Source organism: Haliotis asinina, chromosome 10 (genome assembly GCF_037392515.1).
Source record: "Haliotis asinina isolate JCU_RB_2024 chromosome 10, JCU_Hal_asi_v2, whole genome shotgun sequence".
Lineage (NCBI taxonomy): Eukaryota > Metazoa > Mollusca > Gastropoda > Lepetellida > Haliotidae > Haliotis > Haliotis asinina.
The window spans coordinates 26,445,444-26,469,055 of record NC_090289.1 but is presented as its reverse complement, the minus strand read 5'-3'; the positions used below and the strand labels follow the sequence as shown (position 1 = coordinate 26,469,055).

The 23,612-nt window shown below is 41.5% G+C and overlaps 1 protein-coding gene and 1 pseudogene across 1 annotated transcript in view; both read left to right on the top strand.

The window, feature by feature from the left end:
• Window positions 1-23,612, top strand: part of LOC137299058 (uncharacterized) — a 50,548-nt gene that overhangs the window by 11,718 nt on the left and 15,218 nt on the right. Inside the window, exons 6-22 of the mRNA XM_067831542.1 lie at window positions 3,331-3,378; window positions 4,046-4,225; window positions 6,048-6,227; window positions 6,441-6,698; window positions 7,077-7,295; window positions 7,841-8,032; window positions 14,350-14,844; window positions 15,327-15,488; window positions 16,015-16,176; window positions 16,494-16,698; window positions 17,362-17,546; window positions 18,063-18,230; window positions 19,365-19,595; window positions 19,775-19,945; window positions 20,310-20,489; window positions 21,818-22,093; window positions 22,592-22,747. Of these exons, the coding sequence (XP_067687643.1) occupies window positions 3,331-3,378; window positions 4,046-4,225; window positions 6,048-6,227; window positions 6,441-6,698; window positions 7,077-7,295; window positions 7,841-8,032; window positions 14,350-14,844; window positions 15,327-15,488; window positions 16,015-16,176; window positions 16,494-16,698; window positions 17,362-17,546; window positions 18,063-18,230; window positions 19,365-19,595; window positions 19,775-19,945; window positions 20,310-20,489; window positions 21,818-22,093; window positions 22,592-22,747 (3,468 nt within the window). The remainder of the gene's footprint in view (window positions 1-3,330; window positions 3,379-4,045; window positions 4,226-6,047; window positions 6,228-6,440; window positions 6,699-7,076; window positions 7,296-7,840; window positions 8,033-14,349; window positions 14,845-15,326; window positions 15,489-16,014; window positions 16,177-16,493; window positions 16,699-17,361; window positions 17,547-18,062; window positions 18,231-19,364; window positions 19,596-19,774; window positions 19,946-20,309; window positions 20,490-21,817; window positions 22,094-22,591; window positions 22,748-23,612) is intronic.
• Window positions 10,667-12,795, top strand: LOC137297750 (uncharacterized; annotated as a pseudogene).

Sequence of the window (23,612 nt, the reverse complement as noted above, 5' to 3'; positions counted from 1 at the left end):
ATCAATTGAATCGTTTAAAACTTTTGATAAACTGTTTATTCTTATACTAAAAAGTGTGAGAGACAAAATGTGCCTTGTGGAACACCCTGATCTTGATTGTAATGATCAGACAGGGTAGAACCCACGCGGACTTGAAATTGTCTGATTTTTAATAAGTTAGCTATGAATTCAGGAAAACGACCTCGCAAGTCGAAGTCATGCAAATCTCTTCAAATGCCATATTTCCAGGTTGTGTCATATGCTTTTTCTAGATAAAAAAAGCTAGACAGAGCATGTTGTTTATTAATTAGTGCGTTTCTCACAAATGATTCCAGTCGCACTAGGTGATCGACAGTACTTCTGGTTTTATGCAAAACACACTGTATATCTGTTATGGGGTTATTTGTTTCCAAGTACCAAACAGGTCGATTATTTATCATGCGTGTTTTACAAACACAGCTAGTCAGAAAAATCGGACGATAACTGGATGGATCCGTATGATCACGTCCAGGTTAAGGTATTGGTACTACTATAGCGTAACGCCATGAAGATGGAAATTTACCTGAAGTCCAAATATCATAAAAATATATATCAGAGCGTCTCTAAACAGGAGTCTGGTAAGTGCTTCAGCTCCTGTAGCAATGTTATGAGCTCGATCAAGAGCAGCATGGAGTTCATGAATAGAAAATCTTTCATTATAATCTTCCCCATTACCTGAATTGAAATTGATAGTTTTCTTTTCTTGTTGCTTTTGATACTGCTGAAATTTAGGTACATAATTAGAAGAGGAAGAGTGTTTAGCGAGGGTTTCACCCAGTTTATTCGCAATATCTGATTTATCAGTCTCCATGTTGCAGATGATGGACACTAGGTTTAGTACCTTTACCTTCGATTTTCTTGACCATGTTCCATACCTTGGACATGGGTGTCCGAGAATGTATTTTGGATACATAATTTTGCCAAGATTGGCGTTTGTTCTGTTTTAGCATTTACAATTTTAAATTTATTTAAACTATGCACCATAGGATGGCGGCGGAAATAATGTTCTGCTTTTTTCCTTGCCTTCCTAGCTTGTTTGCAGTCATCGTTGAACCATGGTTTTCGAATATGTGGAACGGCAGAGGAATTTGGTATACACTCATCAGCTATGGAATTCAATTCATCAGAAAAGCTTTTAATAGCAGCATCGGGAACGTCAATGAAACGTTCAGGTTTTAGTTTTGCAGCAACAGTGTTTCATATTAAGCCCAGTTAGCCTTTTTAAAATTTCGCTTTGATGATGGAGGTACATCAGATGGAGTTACAGATTTTAGTATAGTAGGAAAATGGTCACTTCCATAGAGGTCATCGTGGACTGACCATTCGAACTCATTTAGTAGTTCTGAATTTGTGAGTGACAAGTCGAGAGCAGACTAAGTCCCTGTACCAGGGTGTAAGTATGTGCTGAAACCATCATTATAAATACACAAATCATTGTCAGAACAAAAGTACTCCAACAATTTACCTTTAGCGTTTGTAGTTACACTACCCCAGACTGGGTTGTGCCCATTTAAATCTCCCCTTATAATACAGGGCTGCCGGGGTTATTGGGGATCTACTCCGCGCTTTTTTGGAGGGCGACAAGGTATGGACGTTTTCAGATATCTTCAAGAGATCCATATTTGTTGAATAACTGAATTCTCTGTTGTGACACTTTTGGGGCTCTGCCACTTTGTTGTTTTGAAGCATCAGGCTTAGGTTTGGGTTTTACTTTTAGCAAATTGTTGTCTATCAGCTGTCGATTGAGATTCTGAGCATGACTGAGAAGATTATTTATGATCAGAAGGAGACTTGGATGCACTAGGAAGTGATTCCTCAGTTTGTGATGATATAGCAGGTATAACATCCGTGGAGAGTCAAGGTAGTTTGACAGCTTGTGGATGATTTTGTTATTTTAGAGCTGTAGACAGATGATGTGTTTGCTACTGTAGCATAACTTTCTGTAAGGTCAGATCGCTTCACCACTTTTTTGGCCTCAGAAAAAGAAATATTTTGGGTAAACTGTTTATTGCCATTTCCTCTTTCCAAATTGGACACTGTTTCGAAGAAGATGGATGGTCGCCTGAACAGTTGTTGCATTTTTAAAAATCACTGTCACAATCTTCTTTTGTGTGTGTCTTCTCACCACAGTGAGCACACACAACAGACAATGTACAGGTAGATACACCGTGTCCATATTTCTGGCATTTAAAACACCTGAGCGGGTTGGGGATGTATGTCTCCACTTGGATGTTACAGTAACTGCATTTACTGACTTAGGAGCATTTGGAGAAGAGAAGGAAAGCAGATAGGTTTGTTTGGATAGTTTCATTATTTTTCCGGGTTGAAAAACGCTTTACATAGAGCACACCTTGGTCTTTCATTTCGGATGCTATGTCAAGTTCTGACATATCAGCAAACAGTCGATCACGATCTCTGACGATACCTTTACTTGCCTTCAGGGTTTTGTGAGCAGAAACCGTGACCGGAATGTCCAAGAAAGATTCAATACTCATCCGATTGTTTGCGTCTCCATCACAAGGAAACGCGGCCAATACGCAATCGATGCAGACGGTCTGTTGTCAGCATCAACAGGGTTAATATCAAGTGGACGTTTTGTTTTTGTTTTGGTGGGATTTCATAAGCCATGGTTAGTGTAATATGGTTCATCATCCGAGCTCCCGCCCACCATGGAGTATCATAGGGACAATGCTAACAGCAGGCGGGTTTCCAGCCTGCAGCACCAAGGATACCCGGATGATATACTCATGCAGAATAATACAAACGTAGTTATTCCACCTGATTGGCCCATGGACATACCTTCTGGACATAGGACTCTAGGCAAGTTACGAAATTGGAATTGTGCAATCGAAATACAAATGAATCATCATGAAGCTAAGACAAATATTTCAATAATTTCTCACATTTGTATAGCAACATTAACACATGCAGGGCTTAGCATGACCAGCCGATTGGTTGAACCGGGCCCATTCAACCACCCGTCTAGGTGAAGTCAGGGCCAAAGTAGTGTTTTGAGCAATAGGAACACTGGTCCTGCTCCCATGACCTCAACCACCAGGATCCCTTCCTCCACCGACACAGGGCAGCAACCTACGGGAAACGGGTTGGTGGACCAAATAACCCACCGGGTCCACGACGGGGGTGAACGGCTCTTAGCGTTACCCAGCACCCACCACGAGGAGGTGGCCGTTCAGGGGTGCCACCAAACTGAAAGTTCAGTTTCCCCTAGGCTATGTTTTTTGAAGAGTATATTTCTACAAATTTACGATAACCGTTTATGACCAGCTTATTATCAATGTTACTTATTTTCAGATGTTACAGTACATGCCGATTCATGTTCAATGGATTTTGTAAAGGAAGGTGAGCAATATGTTGTTACGTTTTTCACTGGTTTCAATAAACACCCATGCATGCAAGATATCAAGTATCAGAATGTTCTCATGATCGGTTGTAATCATTAATAACACGCATTCAATTCTTACCTGCCCCTTTCAAATGGAATTTCAAAACGGACAAGTTGAAAATGCCTGAAAATATGAAGCGTTATGAAAGATGAATTTGACCACACTTACGACATATATCATAATACAAAACTCGATTTGAAAGCTCCCAGTAATATTTATCAAGAGGTATGACAGACATGCATCTAATGGACGCCTGTATTGTGTAAGGATAGATTATGCCAGCATTGTTTAAGACAAGGACAGCATTACGTAGAAAACGGAGAAGATATATTATTAATCTGTGAACAATATCATTAGTTGCGGCAGAATACACTACATGTATTTCTGATATTACAGCTCAAGACATCACTAATGTGAGAAAGATCTTATATCTGCACAATGTCCAGCAAAGTATCGACGGCAATAATTATTAATTAATATGAACTGGCCATGGTTTTATGATGTATTTTGTACAATGCGCACAATTTATATGTCAGTATATTTATGCTTTTTGGCCAGCGGCCTTCATACTGAATAAATATGTCAGTCTGTCATCTATTTATTGGACTATTCTTACATTTCAGAGGTATATTGCACAATGCCACCGCTGCCTCCCAATGGCTTCATCTCTTCTTGTTCTGATGGCTATAAATCTGGGAGCACGTGTCAGTACACGTGTTTTGAACGTTTCAATCTTGAAGGAAGTAACACCGTAACCTGCAACGAAGAAGGCAGTTGGGAGGGCAAACGTCCAACTTGTAAAGGTATATACGTTTTGTCTTTCTTTTTACATTAGATAAACACACACACTCACACACGCACGCACGCACGCACACCAGACACAACAAGTTCATGCCACTAACATGGCAATGTCCCCCGTTTCTAAAGGAGAAAGAAATATTTATAACATATCCATTACTATTTACTTTTTGCTCATACACAAGATGCGTGGAATGACTGGTGTCTGGGTAATCACCCAATGTAGGCTGTCAAGAAAAGCGAGGACATTGGTTGCAATGTTTTATGAAATATTGCGTTAACGTAAGTTCGGAAAGCAGACAAAGTGTTGTGGTCATATTGAAAATTAGATCAAGGTCACACAAATCGGCTGGTCTTTGCTCAGTCCCTTAATGTAGACTCATCAAATGTCGGCTGTCACGAAATGTGAAGACATCAAATAAAATAGTTCATGAGATATGGTAAAGAGTGTGAAAAGGGTTCAAAGTGTCATAGTGACCTTGAAAATAAGGTCAAGGTCACCAAACTGACTGGTGCATTGTCTTGGTGTAGAAGAATACCAGATCTGATCTTGCCCCGTCGCTTCTCCTTGATTGACTGTCGCACTTGCCTCAACAAGTTAGCGTAATATTCCCCATTCATTGTTCTTTCTTTCGATAAGTAATCTATGTGGATGGCGCCTTTGCTATCCCAGAAGACTGTCGCCATTACCTTCTGCACTGATCTGGAGGCTTTGAACTTTTTGGTCCTGGGAGAATGTTTCCATTCCATGGATTCTTGTGTGCTCTCAGGATCATAGTGGTGGATCCAGGTTTCATCACAGGTTACCAACCTAAAGTGAAAATCTTCTGGTTTCTTGTTGTATCTGGTTAGCATGGAGTTGCTTGCGGTGACCCTTGTTTGCTTCATTTCATCTGTAAGCATTCTTGGCACCCATCTTGCGCACACCTAAGACATGACGAGATGTTCATAAAGAATTGTCTCGATGGATCCGTTTGAAATGCCTGTGGTCTCCTCTAACTCGTGGAGTGTGATTCGACGATTTTCCAGCACAAGTCTATGCACTCTGTCAATGTTTTCCTGACTAGTGCTTGTTGTTGGGCGACCTGGACGGGGGTCATCTTCAAGACTCTCTCTACCATCCTTAAATTCATTGACCCATCGTTTGATGGTAGCAGATGAAGGGGAAGACTTCCCATAAACTGCTGAAAGCTTTTCTTCAATGTTCTTCGCCGAGTTTTCTTCAAGAACTAAAAACTTAATTACAGCTCGATACTCAATTTTATTCATTTTCACTGCCATGAGGTGGGTCTCTTTCTGTCAATGTGAGCTGTTCAATAACTTCTGAGTGTAGGATACCAAAACGTATATATCACATCAGCTACACCCCAATGTCGTACCATAGGCTGTGACACCTGGGTACGTTGCCACGATTGTCAAATGTGCAACACGAAATTTCCTTCAAAACCCTGGAATCAACGTCATGGACTGGCCATCGAGGTCTCCTGACCTAAATCCAATAGAGCACGTTTGGGATGCACTTGGGAGAAGGCTTAGGAACCAACCTCAGAATTTGCAGGAACTTGGCGCTGTCTTGCAAGAGCAATGGCGCAGAATCCCCAACCACGTGTTCACAAGCATTATTCAGTCGATGAGGAGACAGTGTTTGGCAGTGGTGAATGCGCGTGGCGGCCATACACAATATTGAACTGAGAAATTTCGAATTTTTATTATGCTTACAATATTCTGAATTATTACACACCCTTACAGAGATGCCATAGCTGGAATATTGCCGAGTGCGGTGTAAAACTAAACTCACTCACTCAAAAGCTTTACTTCTGTTTTCAGTCAAACGATGTTCCAGATCCGCAAATCCACCCGGGGGAAAATTTACATACTCGGATGGTACAAATATCGACTCGTTAAGATTTCTACACTGCGCCCGGGAAGGCTACACTCCAAACCCACAGGGTCCCTCTGTATGTAGTAATAAGCAACAATGGGTGCCGTATAAAGCAGTCTGTGAAGGTAAATCAGTGTAGTAACTCGGTCCTGCTGAGATCGTCCGTATTTGTTCTTAATTCAGAATGTAATCAACCCATTTCTCTTCACGTCCTCTGAAAACCGGACATAAAACAAATAAGATATTTGCTGCTCCGACCTGATTGAGAATCATCAGCTATATGCAGATTTTGTGTTTTTGTGTCATTCACGTTCAAGTTAATGCACTTTCTTTTGAAGATACGAAAGCACCGCAGATTAACAACTGCCCCAAAGGGACAATCACCAGAGCATCAAACGGTGCACTCGTGACTAAAGTAGAATGGCCAGTAATTACGGTATCGGATAATTCAAACGAAAAAATTCAACCACAGAGCACAGTGACAGCATTGCCGGGCGGGGGTAGCTTCCAACTTGGAGCAACCTTGGTCAAATTCACAGCCACTGATTCGAATCAGAACCAGGCGGAACCATGTGTTTTCATCGTGGTTGTTCAACGTAAGCATTGATGTATAGTTATTATGTCATGAGCGAGTTCTTCGCCGCTTTTAGCAATATTCCACCAATATTAATGAGAACCGTTTGAAGAGTTTGTTGTTCGTTGTACGTAATAGAAAGACAACAGTCAATACACACCATTATGTATAAACAGTCTCAAACTATATTGGTGTAGAAAACACATGTTTATTGTTTGTTGGTTTGATGACGAATCCAGTTGTTGTTACGCATAATAGTCTTAAAGTGCTGGGGTGTTCCGCGTATTATCTCCTACACAAAGACGTTCGGAAGAAGCTATCCCTACAGGATTTTTTCCACGTCTCTCTGCACGAGGTCACACAGAACACAAAGGTCCAGGTTACAATTTTCTTTTCACAGGTGTTTTCTGCAGGAATCCGTATTTTAATGTGAAATACCTACAAACGAGTTGTGATGACGGCATGTCAGTTGGGAAATCTTGTGTTCTGGCCTGTGAACTGTCCCTTGACCTGATAGGTGAACAGTACATCACGTGCACATTGAAAGGAAATACCACCGAAGGGTATTGGGCTTGGCATAATGGCACAGATGTAGATACATACAAACCGTCTTGTCGTGGTGAGTATATTATTTTCCCGTAAGAGGATTCGTGGCATATTTCCAAATAATATAATTGTTCCTTGTGGAGAAAAAATGAAAGTAAATTTTGGTTCAGATCTACAGTAATTTATTTTCTACAGTTGATTTTCTTTCTTGCTTAACGCCGCACTCAACAGTATATAGGGCGGCGGCCTGTAAATAAACGAGTCTGAACCAGAGGACATAATGAATATCTACCGGGAAACATCTGTAATCAAAGTCAGCAAACCTGATCATGTTAGCGGCTGATCTTACGATAAGCGTGGGTTGCCTAAGACCAGATCTAACCCGGATTATAATCTGGAACAGATCTATAGTTACATATATTCATGGAAACGATTGAAGGTGTTCCTATATATATTCCAGAGTTTCACTCACAGTGCAATACATATGATACACAGTACAATACATATATGTACTTTAATGTATTCCTTTATTCGTTTCTGTGACTATATAGTTATAAGTTATTGATATATCGGGTTATTGATTTTGCATAAGCAATATTTTATGCACTCATGTTTCAGTGCACAACTGTACATCCCTTCGTGCTCCAAACAATGGAGCACTGGTATGTGACACCTGGACAAAGGGTTCCCTGTGCCAGATTCAGTGTGAGGAAGATTATGACATTCCAAATACTGCCAAGTTCGAACGCAAGTATGTTTGTGGCATGGACTCGGGAGTCTGGTTTCCAGATACCGTTCCTGACTGCAGCTGTAAGTTATTATTCATTGTCCTCTTCATTTACATCTTCATTTGCGTTTACATGGACCCAGAGCTTAAGAGGGCCTGCAAGTCTCGCGACTTTCAGTACTACGCTGCTTCCCGTCTCCCTTTGCATGCGCCAACTTGCAATATACCAGACGGGGCCCAGCTTACTTCCGGTACAAGATTTCCGGTGACCGGTGTATGTTACTAGTTCTTATTCCAAACTGCGACTGTCACATATGTACCGGACCAAGTGTAGAACCATGCTTGGCTGCCACAGCTGTTGGCAGTCGTAAGAGTTGTCTAATTTGGGATTGTTAGAACGGATCTTGTAACAGTAAGAACGGTGGGTGCCCACCAAATGCCGTTATTTCAACATATTCCCCGCAGTTCTATTCTGATTGTAAGAAAGGATCCCAGCGGATATTCTTTTGCATGGACGGCATGATGACTGATCCAGTTTGATTTTATTTCTGTGTTTTGCCTCGATATTTAACCATGTCATGTAACAATGCAATGCCTGTTGATCTAGGACATTCGGTTTATGTTCACATATCATCGTTTCAGTGGAACCTCCTTTACAGTTAAACCCTCTTCTTTGGGAACATTCCCATAGAACGTACTACTTTCTTCAACCCTTTAGTATACTTATAGCAATCAATCTCTTGTAAGGTTGGGTAAATAGACCTAAAGTCGGCCATTTTGCTTTAATGACGTCATCACACAAATTTGTGATCGGTTTTCACAGTTAATTGTGAACACCTAAGCTACACGCCACTTTTGAATGAGTCCCCTTCCGGTCAAGGTGGCTGACCTTAGAAGTTTTTGATAGTAATATACTCTATTTTGTTTATGACGTTATGACTCAGTTCCATGATCAAATGTATACCCGGAGTTCATTCTAGGTGTGGGAACATGTGGGCCCATGACACCCATCACTGTCATCAGAATTCAATCTTAACGAATTGTGATTTGGCACAAGAAACAACACAGAAGCTCGTTGCATTTATTTTCCATATCTGGAATATTAACGATTGCAGTAGGGCTGTGCAGGATTACTGGTAAATCAGTACATATCACTGCAGTATCTCTCGAGACAATTATCGCGAAATGGTTCAGATTCCTTAATATATTGGGTCATCCAGATTTAGCTCCCTTTCTCTAAAAATGCTCTAAAAGTGCCAAAGTCACCTTTATTTCTGTTAGTTTCATATTATATTTTACATGTGGAAGGGTCTTTATAAGTGGCTCCAAACGTTTCAAATATTCCATCAATTGTTTAACCTTTGTGGGTTTGAATGGTTTCATGTGTTTATGAGGAATTAAGTGCCTTCAAATGGACCAGTCTATTAAGAAATGCCAGATTTGTGGATGTCAACTTCTTGTTAATAACAGGCCCTTGAGAAATTTGACCAATCCTGTATTTGAACTCATTAGTATAGCCTCTGGTTCTGAATGACTATTCGAAAAGACAGTTCACATTATTTTGTTCATAATGGAAAATGTGTTATCATGTATTAAGTTCATAAAACCTTATGAAGTCTTAGTGACAGAAAAGGATGCTTATGTGCTGCTCTAATTGACTTTAAGAAAGCATTTGATTAATTCTACCAACAGAACAAAACTAATGAATGTACTACGAACCATCAACCGGGGTGGGAAAATACTTCACGTCATTGAATCTATGTATTAACGAGTATCAGCTACTGTTAGATGTAGTTGAGGATCGTACATGCAGGTCTTTGATTTTGGAGTCTCAAACAAGGATGTGTTCTTAGTCCGATCCTTTTGTCTCTGCTAATAAATGGACTAGCTGCTATGATATTATGGCGGCAATGTAAAGGTATTGTTTGCTGAAGACAACATTACGACATGTACTGAAGAATGCTGATATCAGACAGGGTCAAAGGTCTCCAACAACAGCTTAACATTCTATCTACATTCTGTAAAACATGGGCCTATCACTTACTACAGAAGGCAAAGGTAGTCGTCTTCAGAAAAGGGGGAAGAATGGCTTTACATGGGCAAAGAGATCAATATCTATCTTGTAAACCCTACACTGTACAATTAACCAAACGTTGTGATCATTGGAGAGAGCCGCAGATGGATAGTGACGTCAGATGCATCTAGACTGTATCAGATTCCTTCATCTCATCTCATATGTCAGATCTCGTCGACTACTGACAGGTTGTATGATATAATACATAATCTTTATAATACTCATGTTTTTATCGTCACGATATGGCTGAAATAGTTTCGATGTGACTTTAAAATATCTTACTCACTCATCGACTATCACGTGAGGCATATCATACGTTGTATAATCTGGACAGTATACGTCGACACGTGTGGTGCAGAGACGTTAAAAACCTACTGTTGGAATGGGGTATGCTTGGGCTTCAAAAGATGTTGGTTTCACGAAATATTTTGTTCATGACTTTAAAAGATACCAGTTCTCAACATTGGCAGGACGTTTTAACCATTACTCAAGATATGATAATTACTCAATATACAAAATAACACTTGATGTAAAAAATACCTATAACACTCTGCACTTTTTTGCGTGCCCGTTTGCTCTTGCAAGAGTTGGACATGCAATTCTGAAGAGAGAGCTTTGATATCAAATATGCCACATGAGCAACATGTCTGTTTACAATATGATCGGTATGAAATCAAAGGTCCCTATCATTTCACTTTGATATGCCCTTCGTTTGAAACCATCAAAAAAGCTTTTCTACCAAGTTATGTGATCAGTGCAGATGTTCTGAAAACTTATGTCGACAACTTCACTCTTTGTACTTACATAATTGATGACATTCATTCATTGTAGCCACTGCAGTACTCCAAGCAAATGCCAGGAGAGACAGCCTTTCTACCCACAAAAACAGAAACCAAATGCATTCAGGCACACGACTCACATGTCGAGGCACAAAGTCATAGAAAAGTACCTAATGATGAAAAGTTGTCGAAATTCTATTCAGCTTGAAACGGGTCGTTTAAGGAAAACCATAACCACGAATATTACTCAGAAAGATCTTAACCTAAGTGCTTCATCTAACTCAGACTTTCAGAAACTCTTGATGGAACACTCGGATGAAGTATCACATAATTACCCTGATGAAACATCTATTCAGAGACTTTTCTGGAAGCAGCAGAAAGAAATACAGTGACCTATACAGAAATACAGTGACGCGCTATGAGATGGCATCCAGTGGTCATAAAATCGTGTCTACGTGATGAGACGAAGGGCTTATTACGTCGCCGACAAGTCAGGCTCTATTGACTTATCAAGCAAACGGACACTGTATGATTGTTCACATGCTCTTCCAAGTTCACTTGGTTTCGATTCTAGTTATTCAAAACACTTAAAAGGAGAAGATATGTCAGTCACTTGGAATGTTGGCATTCTTCAGGATGAAGTAAAAATGTCTGAAGGTATTGTATGAGACAAAACACTGGTTGGTTATGTTGATCTTGACAGAGTTAGCAATGATTTGCTTGTGTATAGAGGAGGTTGTTGCAGGCCATGAACCTCAACTAGCAAATACCATGTTATTCCTCATGATCCGTGGTATTGCGACAGTTTTGAAATACGCATATCAAGCCTTTGCCACTAGAGGTGTAAGCACTGATTACTTATTTCCTACACATTGGAAACCTGTTATTAATTTAGAGTGAGTGAGTGAGTTTAGGTTTACGCCCCGCTCAGCAATATTACAGCTATATGGCGGCGGTCTGTAAATAATCGAGTCTGGACCAGACAATCCAGTGATCAACAACATGAGCATCGATCTGCGCAATTGGGAACCGATGACATGCGTCAACCACGTCAGCGAGCCTGACCACCCAATCCCGTTAGTCGCCTCTTACGACAAGCTGAGTCGCCTTTTATGGCAAGCATGGTTTGCTGAAGGCCTATTCTACCCCGGGACCTTCACGGGTCTTATTAATTTAGAAACGATTGGATTGAACTCGCTGTTTATAACCCGTGATGGCGCTTCATCCAACCACAGGTTCTTTAGCCTTCACTACGTACCTCAGCTGAATAATTTCTACTGGACGTGGAATCTCTGTTGTCCACCAAAGAAGCTGTACGTCATTTCAGATGTTCCTCATCTTATCAAAACCACCAGAAACTGTTTTTTCCAATTCAGGATCCCACAAAAAGATCAGAGAAGGAAGGATGGCCGTGACATCAGTTAGACTGGGGTTGTGAGGTTGTATGAAGAACATGTAGGGAAACGCCTTGTTTTGCAAGACATACAAGCTTACTCGAGACCATATAGATTTGTCACCATACACAGCCATGAAAGTCAACTTAGCTGCACAGATGTTTAGTAGCTCTGTTGCAAATGCTTTGGGGGAACTGTATGGAGACCCAGTCAATGAAACCGTAAACCTAACTAGACATATCAACCGATTTTCTATTGTCTGAACTCAAGGAAACAGAAGTTGGAACCATGATAAGAAAGAGTACCGTAGTATTCGTGACCCCAGACTGGAACTTCTTAATGACTTCTTAAATTTTTTTAAGACCTGGGAATATTGTGTTATACAACAGCCTGGGCAATTTACTTCCATACTGAGGAAACGGACGATGCTCAGCCATCAAACACTATAAGGACTGAGAATATCTGCAGAATTTGTTCATCGATTTAATCGGGACCCTTTAGAAGAACAGTTTGGACAACATAGACTTAAAGGAGGCTCAAATGACAATCCATCAGTTTACTCTCTCAAACAGAACTTTTCACAAATAAGGGCCAATTGATGACATCCTTCATGTTTTGACAACCTTTTGTTTTCTTTTTATGCATAGCAGGGACAATATATCCAGAAATATTGAATAGCACAGTTTGATCATTTCCACTGATATGGTTTGCTTGCTTCTCACCAGCTGTCTTCATTGATTCCCAAAAAAACTGAAAGGGCGTTTGAATGATTCGGTCAAACAAACACTAGGTGAAGATATGAATAAGTGTGATCTCATGCTCGGTGACGTCCTCTATACAGGTGTGCATGTTTGAAATAAAATCTTCCTGTATCTGATGATACCTGCTCCAAATACCTCTCGGTCGTTTGATAATGAGCTCCCATGGCCAACCCCATTGAACACATGGTTTAACTTTGGTGTCACAACAACTATAAAATCGTTTATGATATCACAGCTTCTACTGAGGGATTTTGCAATTTGGATCAGATCTTCACCAACTATTGAACCTGTATTTTGTCTATCTCATCACTGGATCACTGGATCTGTAAACTTTAATTAACCATTTTCAGTTTTAAAACTGAAACAAACAGTTGTGACATCATTACGAAATGAAAAGCCGGAATAAACGCCTTTGTATAAATTGGGTACACATCTTGGTGAAGTCAACGGTAATGCTCAGGTGCGGTCAATTTTAGTGTCTTGATCTTCCTACAAAAGGTACCACGCATGCCTTCAAATTATGAAAAATTCATGGAAAAAACACAGACGTCTTAAGGGTTCAAATTAACTGTCAAAATCGTTAAGGTTACTAAAAGGTCACATTCTGGTGTGATGACGTCATAAAAAACAATATGGCCGTCTTTGGGTCTATTTACCCCAAATTACAACGTTAAACGCTTTTTTTACCACTTCTGTTATTGTTTACATGTTCATTCTTGTAATGAAATGCAGATATGCAGCACTGCAGTTAATGCTAATGAGATCAACCATATATACTTTATCCGGCTTTTGCGAAGTGCAATATCCAGAGCAGAGTATTAAGGTGTTTGAGTAGTAAGGTGAGTATTGAGATAGGCAAAAAGCTTTACTGTAGGCAAAGGTCTTCCCCTGTTAAAACTGTGGTGGGCAAAGTTCCGGGGTTTAAAATTGGTAGAGTACGATCGTACGACAGAATCCGTCCAATCTGTAATCCAAAGGATTAATAGGATATTGGAGATGAATTCTCCTATATTTGTGTCTGTAATTGTTTTAGAGATGAATGCATCAGACACTTGTACTCTATATCCGTTCATTCCTATTACACAAAAGGTAAGCATGCAGGAAAATCTTTTTACAGTTGTATTTAGAACAAGTTCTGTTCTCTCTTTGGATTTAATATCGTTGCATTTCTGCAACTATCTGTATATCATTTGCCATCATATTTATCTGGTATGTACAAAAATTATTTCTATGTTTTGTAATCCGTTGTGTTCTATACACGGGGTCTTTAGGCTATATATTGCCTGACAGCTACAGCGAGAGCTCTTGTATCTGCTCTTGCAACACCTGTATCGGTGTGGGTCCTTGTGCATCACTTTCCACACTGACTCAAGTCTATTCTTCTTTTGGCAGGGCGTGAACATGGCGAAAAATTGAGCATGACGGAGTACTATTATTTCGAGGGTGCATGTGAAAATGCTCATGATGAAATAAAGGGGAACTTCCTTAAAGTAGTATTCAGGGACAATCTCTGTCCTAACAAAGACCACTGTACAGTAGCCAATGTTAAGGTCAAATGTGGAGACCGAACAGATGGCGCAGATTGGCTAATTCGTCGCAAGCGTAGAACTCGGTACGGTCGAAGAAGGTCCAGAGGAAGGCACAGCAAGCGGCTAAGTTACATCGTGTTTGATATAGTAGTACTAAATGACAATATCCATAACCGTGAATTTGCTACACACATGAGATCCTCCTCCTTTAAACTTAAAACCATTGCCAGACGAGTAGCTAAAACACGCTTCCGTGCTGGTGGGAGACTGATCAGGGCTAGGAGAGCACGAGTGAGGGACACAATTCCTATCTGTCGACCTGGATACAAGATCGGATACTTCCATAAAGATTCGTGTGGTATGCAGGTTTGATTTATGTTGTCCTATTTTCAGGACTCATTACAACAAAGTGATCGTCATGGTGTAATGGTTAGAGTTAGAGAGACGGAAGGTAACGGGTTCGATCCCACACCACATCATACCAGAAGACCTGGTTGTGAAGCATCCCAGATGCATAGATTGATGTTCATGCTGTTGATCGCTGAATTGTCTAGTCCAGCCTCGATTATTTACACACCGCCACCATATAGCTGGAATATTGCTGAGTGCGTTTTGCAAGTGCAAAACATGAAACCACATTACTGTAGATTTTAACCGAAGTGTTTATTTTGATGTTCCGGACAAGTAATATCAATGAGATTTTAGCTATAGTTGGAACATTGACGAGTGCAGCATTGAACAACAAACCAGACGAACCAAGTCATTGGGTTTTGCACCCTATTCAAACCTGGATCCCCGTAACAGTATGTCCCTTTAAAACATACCTCATGTACTTTGTAGCGCCGTGTCCAGTGGGGTCCTATCACAATTCTACAAGGGATGAATGCATTGCGTGCGGCTACGGGCTGTATCAGAGCCAGGAGGGACAGACCAGCTGTTCTGAATGTCCTCATGGCAACACCACCGTCACTCTTGCTAATGTAGACGTTTCGTCCTGTGAAGGTAGGTATCCTTTATCAACATCACCCTCCACATCGCATCTGCATCATCAGACAGTCTCATGATGAATTGATTGTACGTGTATCCTTAGATTGGAGTGTTATACTTTGGACATCCTTCTTTATGCTCTCACCTGCTAAGATCCGAGTTGGAATTGATCTTCAGTAACTCATGCTTCTCGCAAGTGGCCACTAACGGGGTCAGGTGGTCAAGCTCGCTGACTGATTGACACGTGTATCCCAGTTGCGTCGATTGTTCATGCTGTTAATCACAGGATTGCCTGGTCCAGACTTGATTATTTACAGACCGCCGCCATATATCTGGGATATTGCTCAGTGCTTACTCACTTACTCACTCTTTATGTTCTCAATTGCTGCACCAAAGATGCAATACTTTACTTACAATACTTTAGATAAGTTCATCAGCCACCTTAATGACACACGTCTCGTCCCTACCATGAGTCTTTGGAGTGCTCAAATGTGTGTGCATAAGATACATATTTGAATAAAAGTGAGTGTGCTCGTTTCAGAAATGTGCGGTCCCGGAACATATTCCAACAACGGTGTGGTTCCATGTTTCAAATGCCCAGTAAAGTCTTACCAACATGAGAGTAACAAGAGGGAATGTATCCCATGTCCAGTTGGTACAACCACGGAGGAGGAAGGGGCAAACTCAACGAAACAGTGTGTTGGTAAGCAATATCACAGAAAGGGACACGAGAAATGGGCTTTACTCGTTGTACCCATGTGGGAACTGGAACCCAGGTCATCGGCAAACGAGCAAACGCTTTAACCACTAGGCTACTCCACACCCCACAGTCTAATAATGGCAACTTCGGCATCGAGGAGTGCCATAATACTTACAACCAAATAGTTTCAAATGTGGTTTGCCAACCAGTATAACGTTGGATGGCTAAGAGGATTGACACGAATAATTCTTGCAAATGTTGCTGTATTATGGTCTTTTTAATGACACGCACAATATCATGTTCTAATGTGTATGTTCCAGCATTCGACTTCCTGTTGCGAGGACCGATTACAGTGCCCTTGGAAGGCATGAAACCATCTCGAATTTGCGACTTTACGTTCTCCGTCTGGATCAAACTCGTAAATCCAGAGTACGGTGGGATCAAGTTCCAGGTGTACAGCCCTACCATTGGGACGGCCCTAGATATATATGTTTCTTCCGACATTCGAGTGATCCTGAGAGAGAGGTAACATTGGATATTTCATTCTAAGAAATATTGTGTGTGCACCCGTTCACTTTTAATATCAGTGCTAATACCTTAAAAAATCTTGCTGATGGTCATGCTGACATGGTCCACAGTGTATCCGTTGAGAGATGTCAGTGTGACCTTTGGATGTTGTAGTTTGTGGTGAGGGCGTCTGGGTGGCAGATGGACTTGGCACGTCTGATTAGGGTGACTACGATGGCTTGCTTGCTCTGGGGTGAATGACAGGAGTTGTAGTGGATGTTGTGGTCGGTGTGTGGGCTCGCAATAGCCGGAAGTCTTGAATCCATGGTCTCTGGATTGCAGGGAGACATTAAGGAAGGGGAGTTGGTGGACGGTCTCTTCTTCCTTGGGGAACTTGATTCTAGGATGTTGGTCGTTGGTGGTGAAGATGGCATCACCTTCGCGGCACCAGTAGAGAGGTTGGAAAAGGGCAGCTGAGAGGGCTGATTCTTCGACGGTTGTAACGAAGATCCCTGTGACTGAGATAGGGACGGAGGGAAGGTGGGGTGGGGGTTGCAGAGAGGACCCCACGGGGAATCAATCTCTCTGTAGACTTTGAAGGAAAAGTAGGAGGTTTCAAATCAGTTGCAGGCGAGTAACAAGACTTATTTCAAAAGTTAAACGTGTTTCCTTTCATCTCAGGGATGATTTGCACGTTGAGAATGCTGTGGAGAGCAAGTGGGTTCATGTGGCAGTGACATGGTCTCACCCGACGCTCACGGTGTACGTCGGAGGAACAGCCGTTGCAGATGCGACATTTCAAGAAGCCCAAGTCTGCCCCTCTTCAACACCATCTGTGATGGAAATTACAATAAGAGGACATGCATGTGAGCTGTGTTCTTTTTGTGTGTTTGTTCAACACCACACTGCGCAGTGTTAAGCTAAATGGCGTTGGTATGTATATAACCACACAATAACCACAACCACCGGACCACACAAGAAAGTGGCTGCCAGCGTTGGGATGGTTCAAAATGGTTATTGCTGACACATATACTTTGCAAAAATAGTTAGGGATATTTGTAGAATAATGATGTATTTATTCATTAGCACACTGATAGAATATCAGTCATAAAAAATACTAATATCCTTAACTTACTTTGTCCAGTATATGAGAGATCTCATTTGATTAGTGAAGTGTCACATGGGGATGGAGTAGTCTAGTGGTTACAGCGTCCAGTCGTCACGCTGAAGACCCGGGTTCGATTCCCACATGGGTACAATATCAGAAGGCTATTTCTTGTGTCCCTCCACCGTGATGTTGCAGGTTTATTGCTAAAGGCAATACCAACTCACTCGCGGATTACTTAAGGTTCTTATGGTTTCCGATTGCAATGCTCTTTCAGACATGTATCTACGAGACCTAAACTTCCTCCCGTCAGCCAGTTCGGAGGCCGCGAAGAACATGTCTACAACGTGCAGTTCGTACAGTCAGGATTCTCTCTTTTCCCTGGTGCAGGAAGATATGACTGCTGTAGACAAGGTGCTGGAGGTTGTACCCAGCACTTGCATGAGTAGGTACAAGTATGAAATCTCTCCAAACGTAACTCCAAACTTACTAACATTTCCGGAACGTCTTGGTCGAAATATTACCACAAGCCAGGAATAGTGCAATGCACGTGCTCTGCAGGCGGCTACCCGAGTCCTGCACGTTCACAGCCCGCACTCACATCTCGTGAGAAACATATCTTTTATACTGACAAACAATCTCATTCTGCTTAGCCATCCTTCGTGGCCAAATGGATAAAACCGCTAGACGAATAAGCGAAAAGTTGCAGGTTCGAAACCAGGCATCATCATAATGTATTATTTTACGATAGTATTCATTATTAGCATGACAAAGTTATCAATTTTCAAAGTCTTGGGCTATTCCAAAGAAAATCACCGGGCTAAGAGCAACTCTGTAGAAACTCCTTGGGATGCTGTGAGTGTGGATGGGACAAGGTTACCTGTGCTCAATCTGCCGCGCCAGGATCACCCTACCCCTTTCTGTGGCATTTTATTCTATTCTGTCCAACCTAAAAACAACATACGATAAAAATAACAAGGACAACAATGAGACATAAACAAAATAATAATCATAGCTGTGTTAGGAGATATGGGTGTCAAATAACACCTTTTACTACAGTATAACAAAGCACTTTACTTCATTAAAACTTCTTTTGTATATAGTGTTGTCCCGGGGTAGTATAGGCCTTCAGCAAACCCATGCTTGCCATAAAAGGCCACTATGCTTGTCGTAAGGAGCGACTATCGGGATCGGGTGGTCAGGCTGACTTGGTTGACACATATCATAGTGTCCCAGATCGATGTTGACGAGGATGTTGATCACTGAAGTGTCATTCCCCGACTCAGTTATTTATTGACCTCCGCCATATAGCTGGAATGTTGCGAAATTCAGCTACAAACCCAGCAACCAATAAATCTTTCTTGACGTTAGAATGGTTGGGAGGTCAGAATATAATAATTCCTTTATCCGTGGTTTTACGGTTGGAATTATGAGTTTCCCTCTACGCGCGAAGATCGTTTAGGTGACGTACATGTTATTTACAGTCATGGTGCATCAATACGAAATTGGTGGGCACCTGATGCCGCTTCTTATAACATATGTTACAAATGAGATTTTTGAACTCTGTATTCATTGGCAGAGCCCGATGTCTGCCTCAGTCAACCTTGCGGAGACAACGTCTGTATCCCTACCGGAAGTACTTTCAGATGCGTGTGCAGGGGAGGTTACTCTGGTACCAAATGTGACGTGCCTCCTGATTTATGTAAAGATAACATATGCAGCAACAATTCTACGTGTCTTGTGACCTCATACGGATATCGGTGTGAATGTTTTCCAGGATACAGAGGAGGTCTGTGCAGAGACAAGATAGGTAGGTCACTTAGATGGAGTTGATTTCTCTAGTAATAACATGCCATGTTTTTCTCGCATCATACTGTTGAGCATATGGTACCTATTGCAAGGAGCAGGGCTTATGGCGTGTTCGGTGTTGACCTTAACCTTTTACCTAACAGCGGCGTAAAACAGTGCTCACCTGCTCACTCATTGCAGCTGATGGCGGCTGGGGTGGATGGATGGACTGGGGACCATGCTCAGTAAGCTGTGGTAACGGCACGAGGACAAGGCATCGTTACTGCGACAGCCCTTTCCCCGACATTGGTGGAAAGCCATGTGATGGCCATGGAATAGAAACGACACCCTGCCAAAGGCAGATGTGTCCAGGTACCTCTCAAAGACGTCTTTGCTTTTATTTTCATGTTAGTGCTTGCCACTATGCCTAGTGTGAAATCATAAAAGATTTCTAAAGTACCCTACCAACAGTTAAACAGTGAATAAAAAAACACACCAAAAATCATGTTATTATCTTTTGGGATTTAAAATGGCAAAATAGAAAAATAATACATAGTTACTTTATTCCAGTAGTATTTGTAAGTGTAAGTGCTCACTGAATCTGTATATGTTCCTTCAAATAATAGCACCATTACATATTGAAAGTTGTACATCAGTTTATTCTCAGTCTAGTCTTCCATGGTGTAGGCATAAAAGTCTCGAAATAAAAGGAGCACACGTTTTCCGACTTTTACAGAATGTCTTGCACAAGACCTTATCGTTGGAAAGGGTATCATAAAAACCTGCGATAAAGAAGTCGGATCGATTACCTGCAACGTGGAATGTGGAATGGGTTTAGTTTTTCCAGAAAAGCCATTTGTCTACACCTGCAAGGAGGGCACATGGAGACCAACAAAACGCACTGTATCTTGTACAGGTTGGTTGGGCAAATATCCCTCTATGTTGTACCCTCGTTTGGACCAGGGCTTTGTCTAAAGCGGCAGTCGGGGTATATGGCTGCGTACCAAATGCTCTGTAGCATGTCCAAGTTAAGCCTTCTCTGTTACCAGGGTATTTTGGGATTTTACACACACATATTTCCCAGATGTTATACCTTCGCTGGGAGCAGGGGTTTGTCTGTAGTTGAATTTAGGGTGCATGGCTGCCAACAAAATGCACTACCATATGTGTTAGTACCTTCTCTGGGACCAGGATATTCATTGGGTATTTTTGGATTCTACACATACAGATTTCCCCGTTTGTTGTATCTTTCTTGGGACCACGGTTTTGTGGCACTGAGATACATGGCTACCCACAAAACACACAGTACCATGCCCATGTTAAGGCTTCTCTTTGACCAGGATATTTTGAATGGATATTATAAACTCACGGGCAAAAGAAAGTGAACACTTCAATTTTGTATTTTCGGTCCGCCCAGACAGGTACTAATCATTCTCTTAAACGTGTAGAAGCACGTGAATTTGCGAAAAATGTCAATACGTGCATCTAGAAGATTTTGCAAAATGCTTGTCGAGAAATGGTATCTGCGCAACCGGTTCATCACGGCGACTGAAACGGTGGCAACGGGTCTGGAACATGTCATTAGTTAACATACCGTGCTAAGACGTCTACTTGCAGCGGGCATCAGAGCTCGACGTCCTTTGCTTGGAAATCCAGGAACATCGTGGTGAACAAGGGACATCGTCGTAGGTTACAGTGGGCAAAGTCGATTGGCCATGTTCCATAATGATTGTATGTTTTGCTTTGATTTGAGACCCGTGAAGGTCCCGGGGTAGAATGGGCCTTCAGCAACCCATGCTTGCCATAAAAGGCGACTCAGTTTGTCGTAAGAGGCGACTAACGGGATCGGGTGGTCAGGCTCGTTGACTTGGTTGACGCGTGTCATCGGTTCCCAATTGCGCAGATCGATGCTCATGTTGTTGATCACTGGATTGTCTGGTCCAGACTCGATTATTTACAGACCGCCGCCATATAGCTGTAATATTGCTGAGTGCGGCGTAAAACTAAACTCACTCACTCACTCACTTTGATTTGATCAGTCAATAATAACGGTGTTTGCTTTCTTCTGCCTACTACGTTTGTGTATACAAATTCGGTAAGTTAGTTAGTTTTGTGTTGGGAATTTGGCCAGAGTCCTACAAATACTATATCAACGGGTCTGATTCTCCCTAAAGATACAATATTGCTAAAGGCAGCTAAGTTAACTCACTGACCAATTATTGAAGTGTCCCGTTGTTCATTCAGAACCAGTCACCCCTATTGCGGTTGGAATCAACTATACTGTGGTATTTGGGAACTCAGTCGACAGCCATGACATCAGCTCAGCACTGAGCAAAGTGGGAAGCAATTTCAGCTGTGCTAAAAATCAAACCTGTTCCACTGTCGTTGGTACTTTCAAGTGCAGTGACTATGTGCGACTCTGTAGGAAGTATGGTGGAGTATATTATGGCACTCTAACGGTTCAAAGGACCATACAACGAGACAGAATTGATGTTTATAAACTGCAAAAGAACAAGCAAGGTACATTTGTAGTCTCGAGTTTCAGCTTGATGAGTTTTACTTACATTATGATTGTCCAGAAGCATCAATTGTCCTTTTCTGTACAGCATTAGGGTGTCAGTGTTTGCCTCAGCTGACACTTAAGTACTACATTATTCAGGCAACACATATGTTTGTTTTAGCTAGATCGACTGTTTAGCCATGCTGGCTGTTAATAGCAGTGTCAGCATGACTGCCCCCACTTTCACTTTTGAGTGACAAGAATTACAAAAGTTGGATTCTATCCTAATTAGAAGAAATTTTTTGATCATGCTATTTTTTCAACCAGAGGATGAATTCATGTTTTAATCTCTATTTTGGTCCCTAAAACGATTTCCAACCTTCCCTCTCCCCATATGTTTCTTTTAGGAGGTGGGAAGAAGGAGGACTGACGCCTTCCTCCCCCCTCTTCCCCCTGCCACCACTTCCCACGCCTGTGATTAGAGCCACATGTACATAATAATTATCAAACATCTACAGTGATGGCGTACCTGTCCCCACTGTTCGCAACCTGGAATGTTTTCACCCACTTCAGCGATGAGGTAACAACGGTGGATCACAGGGAGTTGGAATTGTCTGTTTCTAACGACACTCTTACGGTGTATCCATATAAAAGACCGTCAATGGCAGTTGAAGGTGAGAAAAGGTCGTATAATGGGATTAGATTTAATCAAGTCTTTATAAAATGGCTTCCAATTGATGAACACCGTAAAGTCGGGCCTAAACTTTGTGTGTCGGCCGGTTAAGACGTGGGCATAGTTCTTGAAGGTGCTGCAATTCTCTCTGGTGATGTACAGTCTATACCCACTATCACGTCATTCACATACATTGTACATGCAAGCCCATAAAAATCATCAGATCCATCAGGGCCTAAACTTTGTGTGTCGGCCGGTTAAGACGTGGGCATAGTTCTTGAAGGTGCTGCAATTCTCTCTGGTGACGTACAGTCTATACCCACTATCACGTCATTCACATACATTGTACATGCAAGCCCATAAAAATCATCAGATCCGTTATAGAGACTATTTTCATTGTTGGGAATATGGATCTACAGTTTCTGTCATGACTTTAGAGGCTCTTAATTGCAATGAACTTTTCCACATTGAAACGTTCTCTCAAAACAAACATGATCCCACATAAATAGATACATTTTTGGCAGCTAGGATAATATGGTTTAGTAATCTATCTGTGTATAATGTTCCAAACCAGCCAATGTATTCTGTTTTAGTTGCATTCTCAATATTGTTATTCATCCAGGCTTCAAGTTCATTCCAGAACATTTGTGTTTCTCTACATCCCAAATAAACATGACAAATATTCTAACCCGTCGTGAAGGTCCGGGGTAGAATAGGTCTTAGCAACCCATGCTTGCCATAAAAGGCGACTCTGCTTTTAAGAGTGGTTAGGCTCGCTGACTGGGTTGACACATGTCATCGGTTCCCAATTGTGGAGATCGATTCTCGTGTTGTTGATCACAGGTTTTTGATTCTCTGTTCCAGAC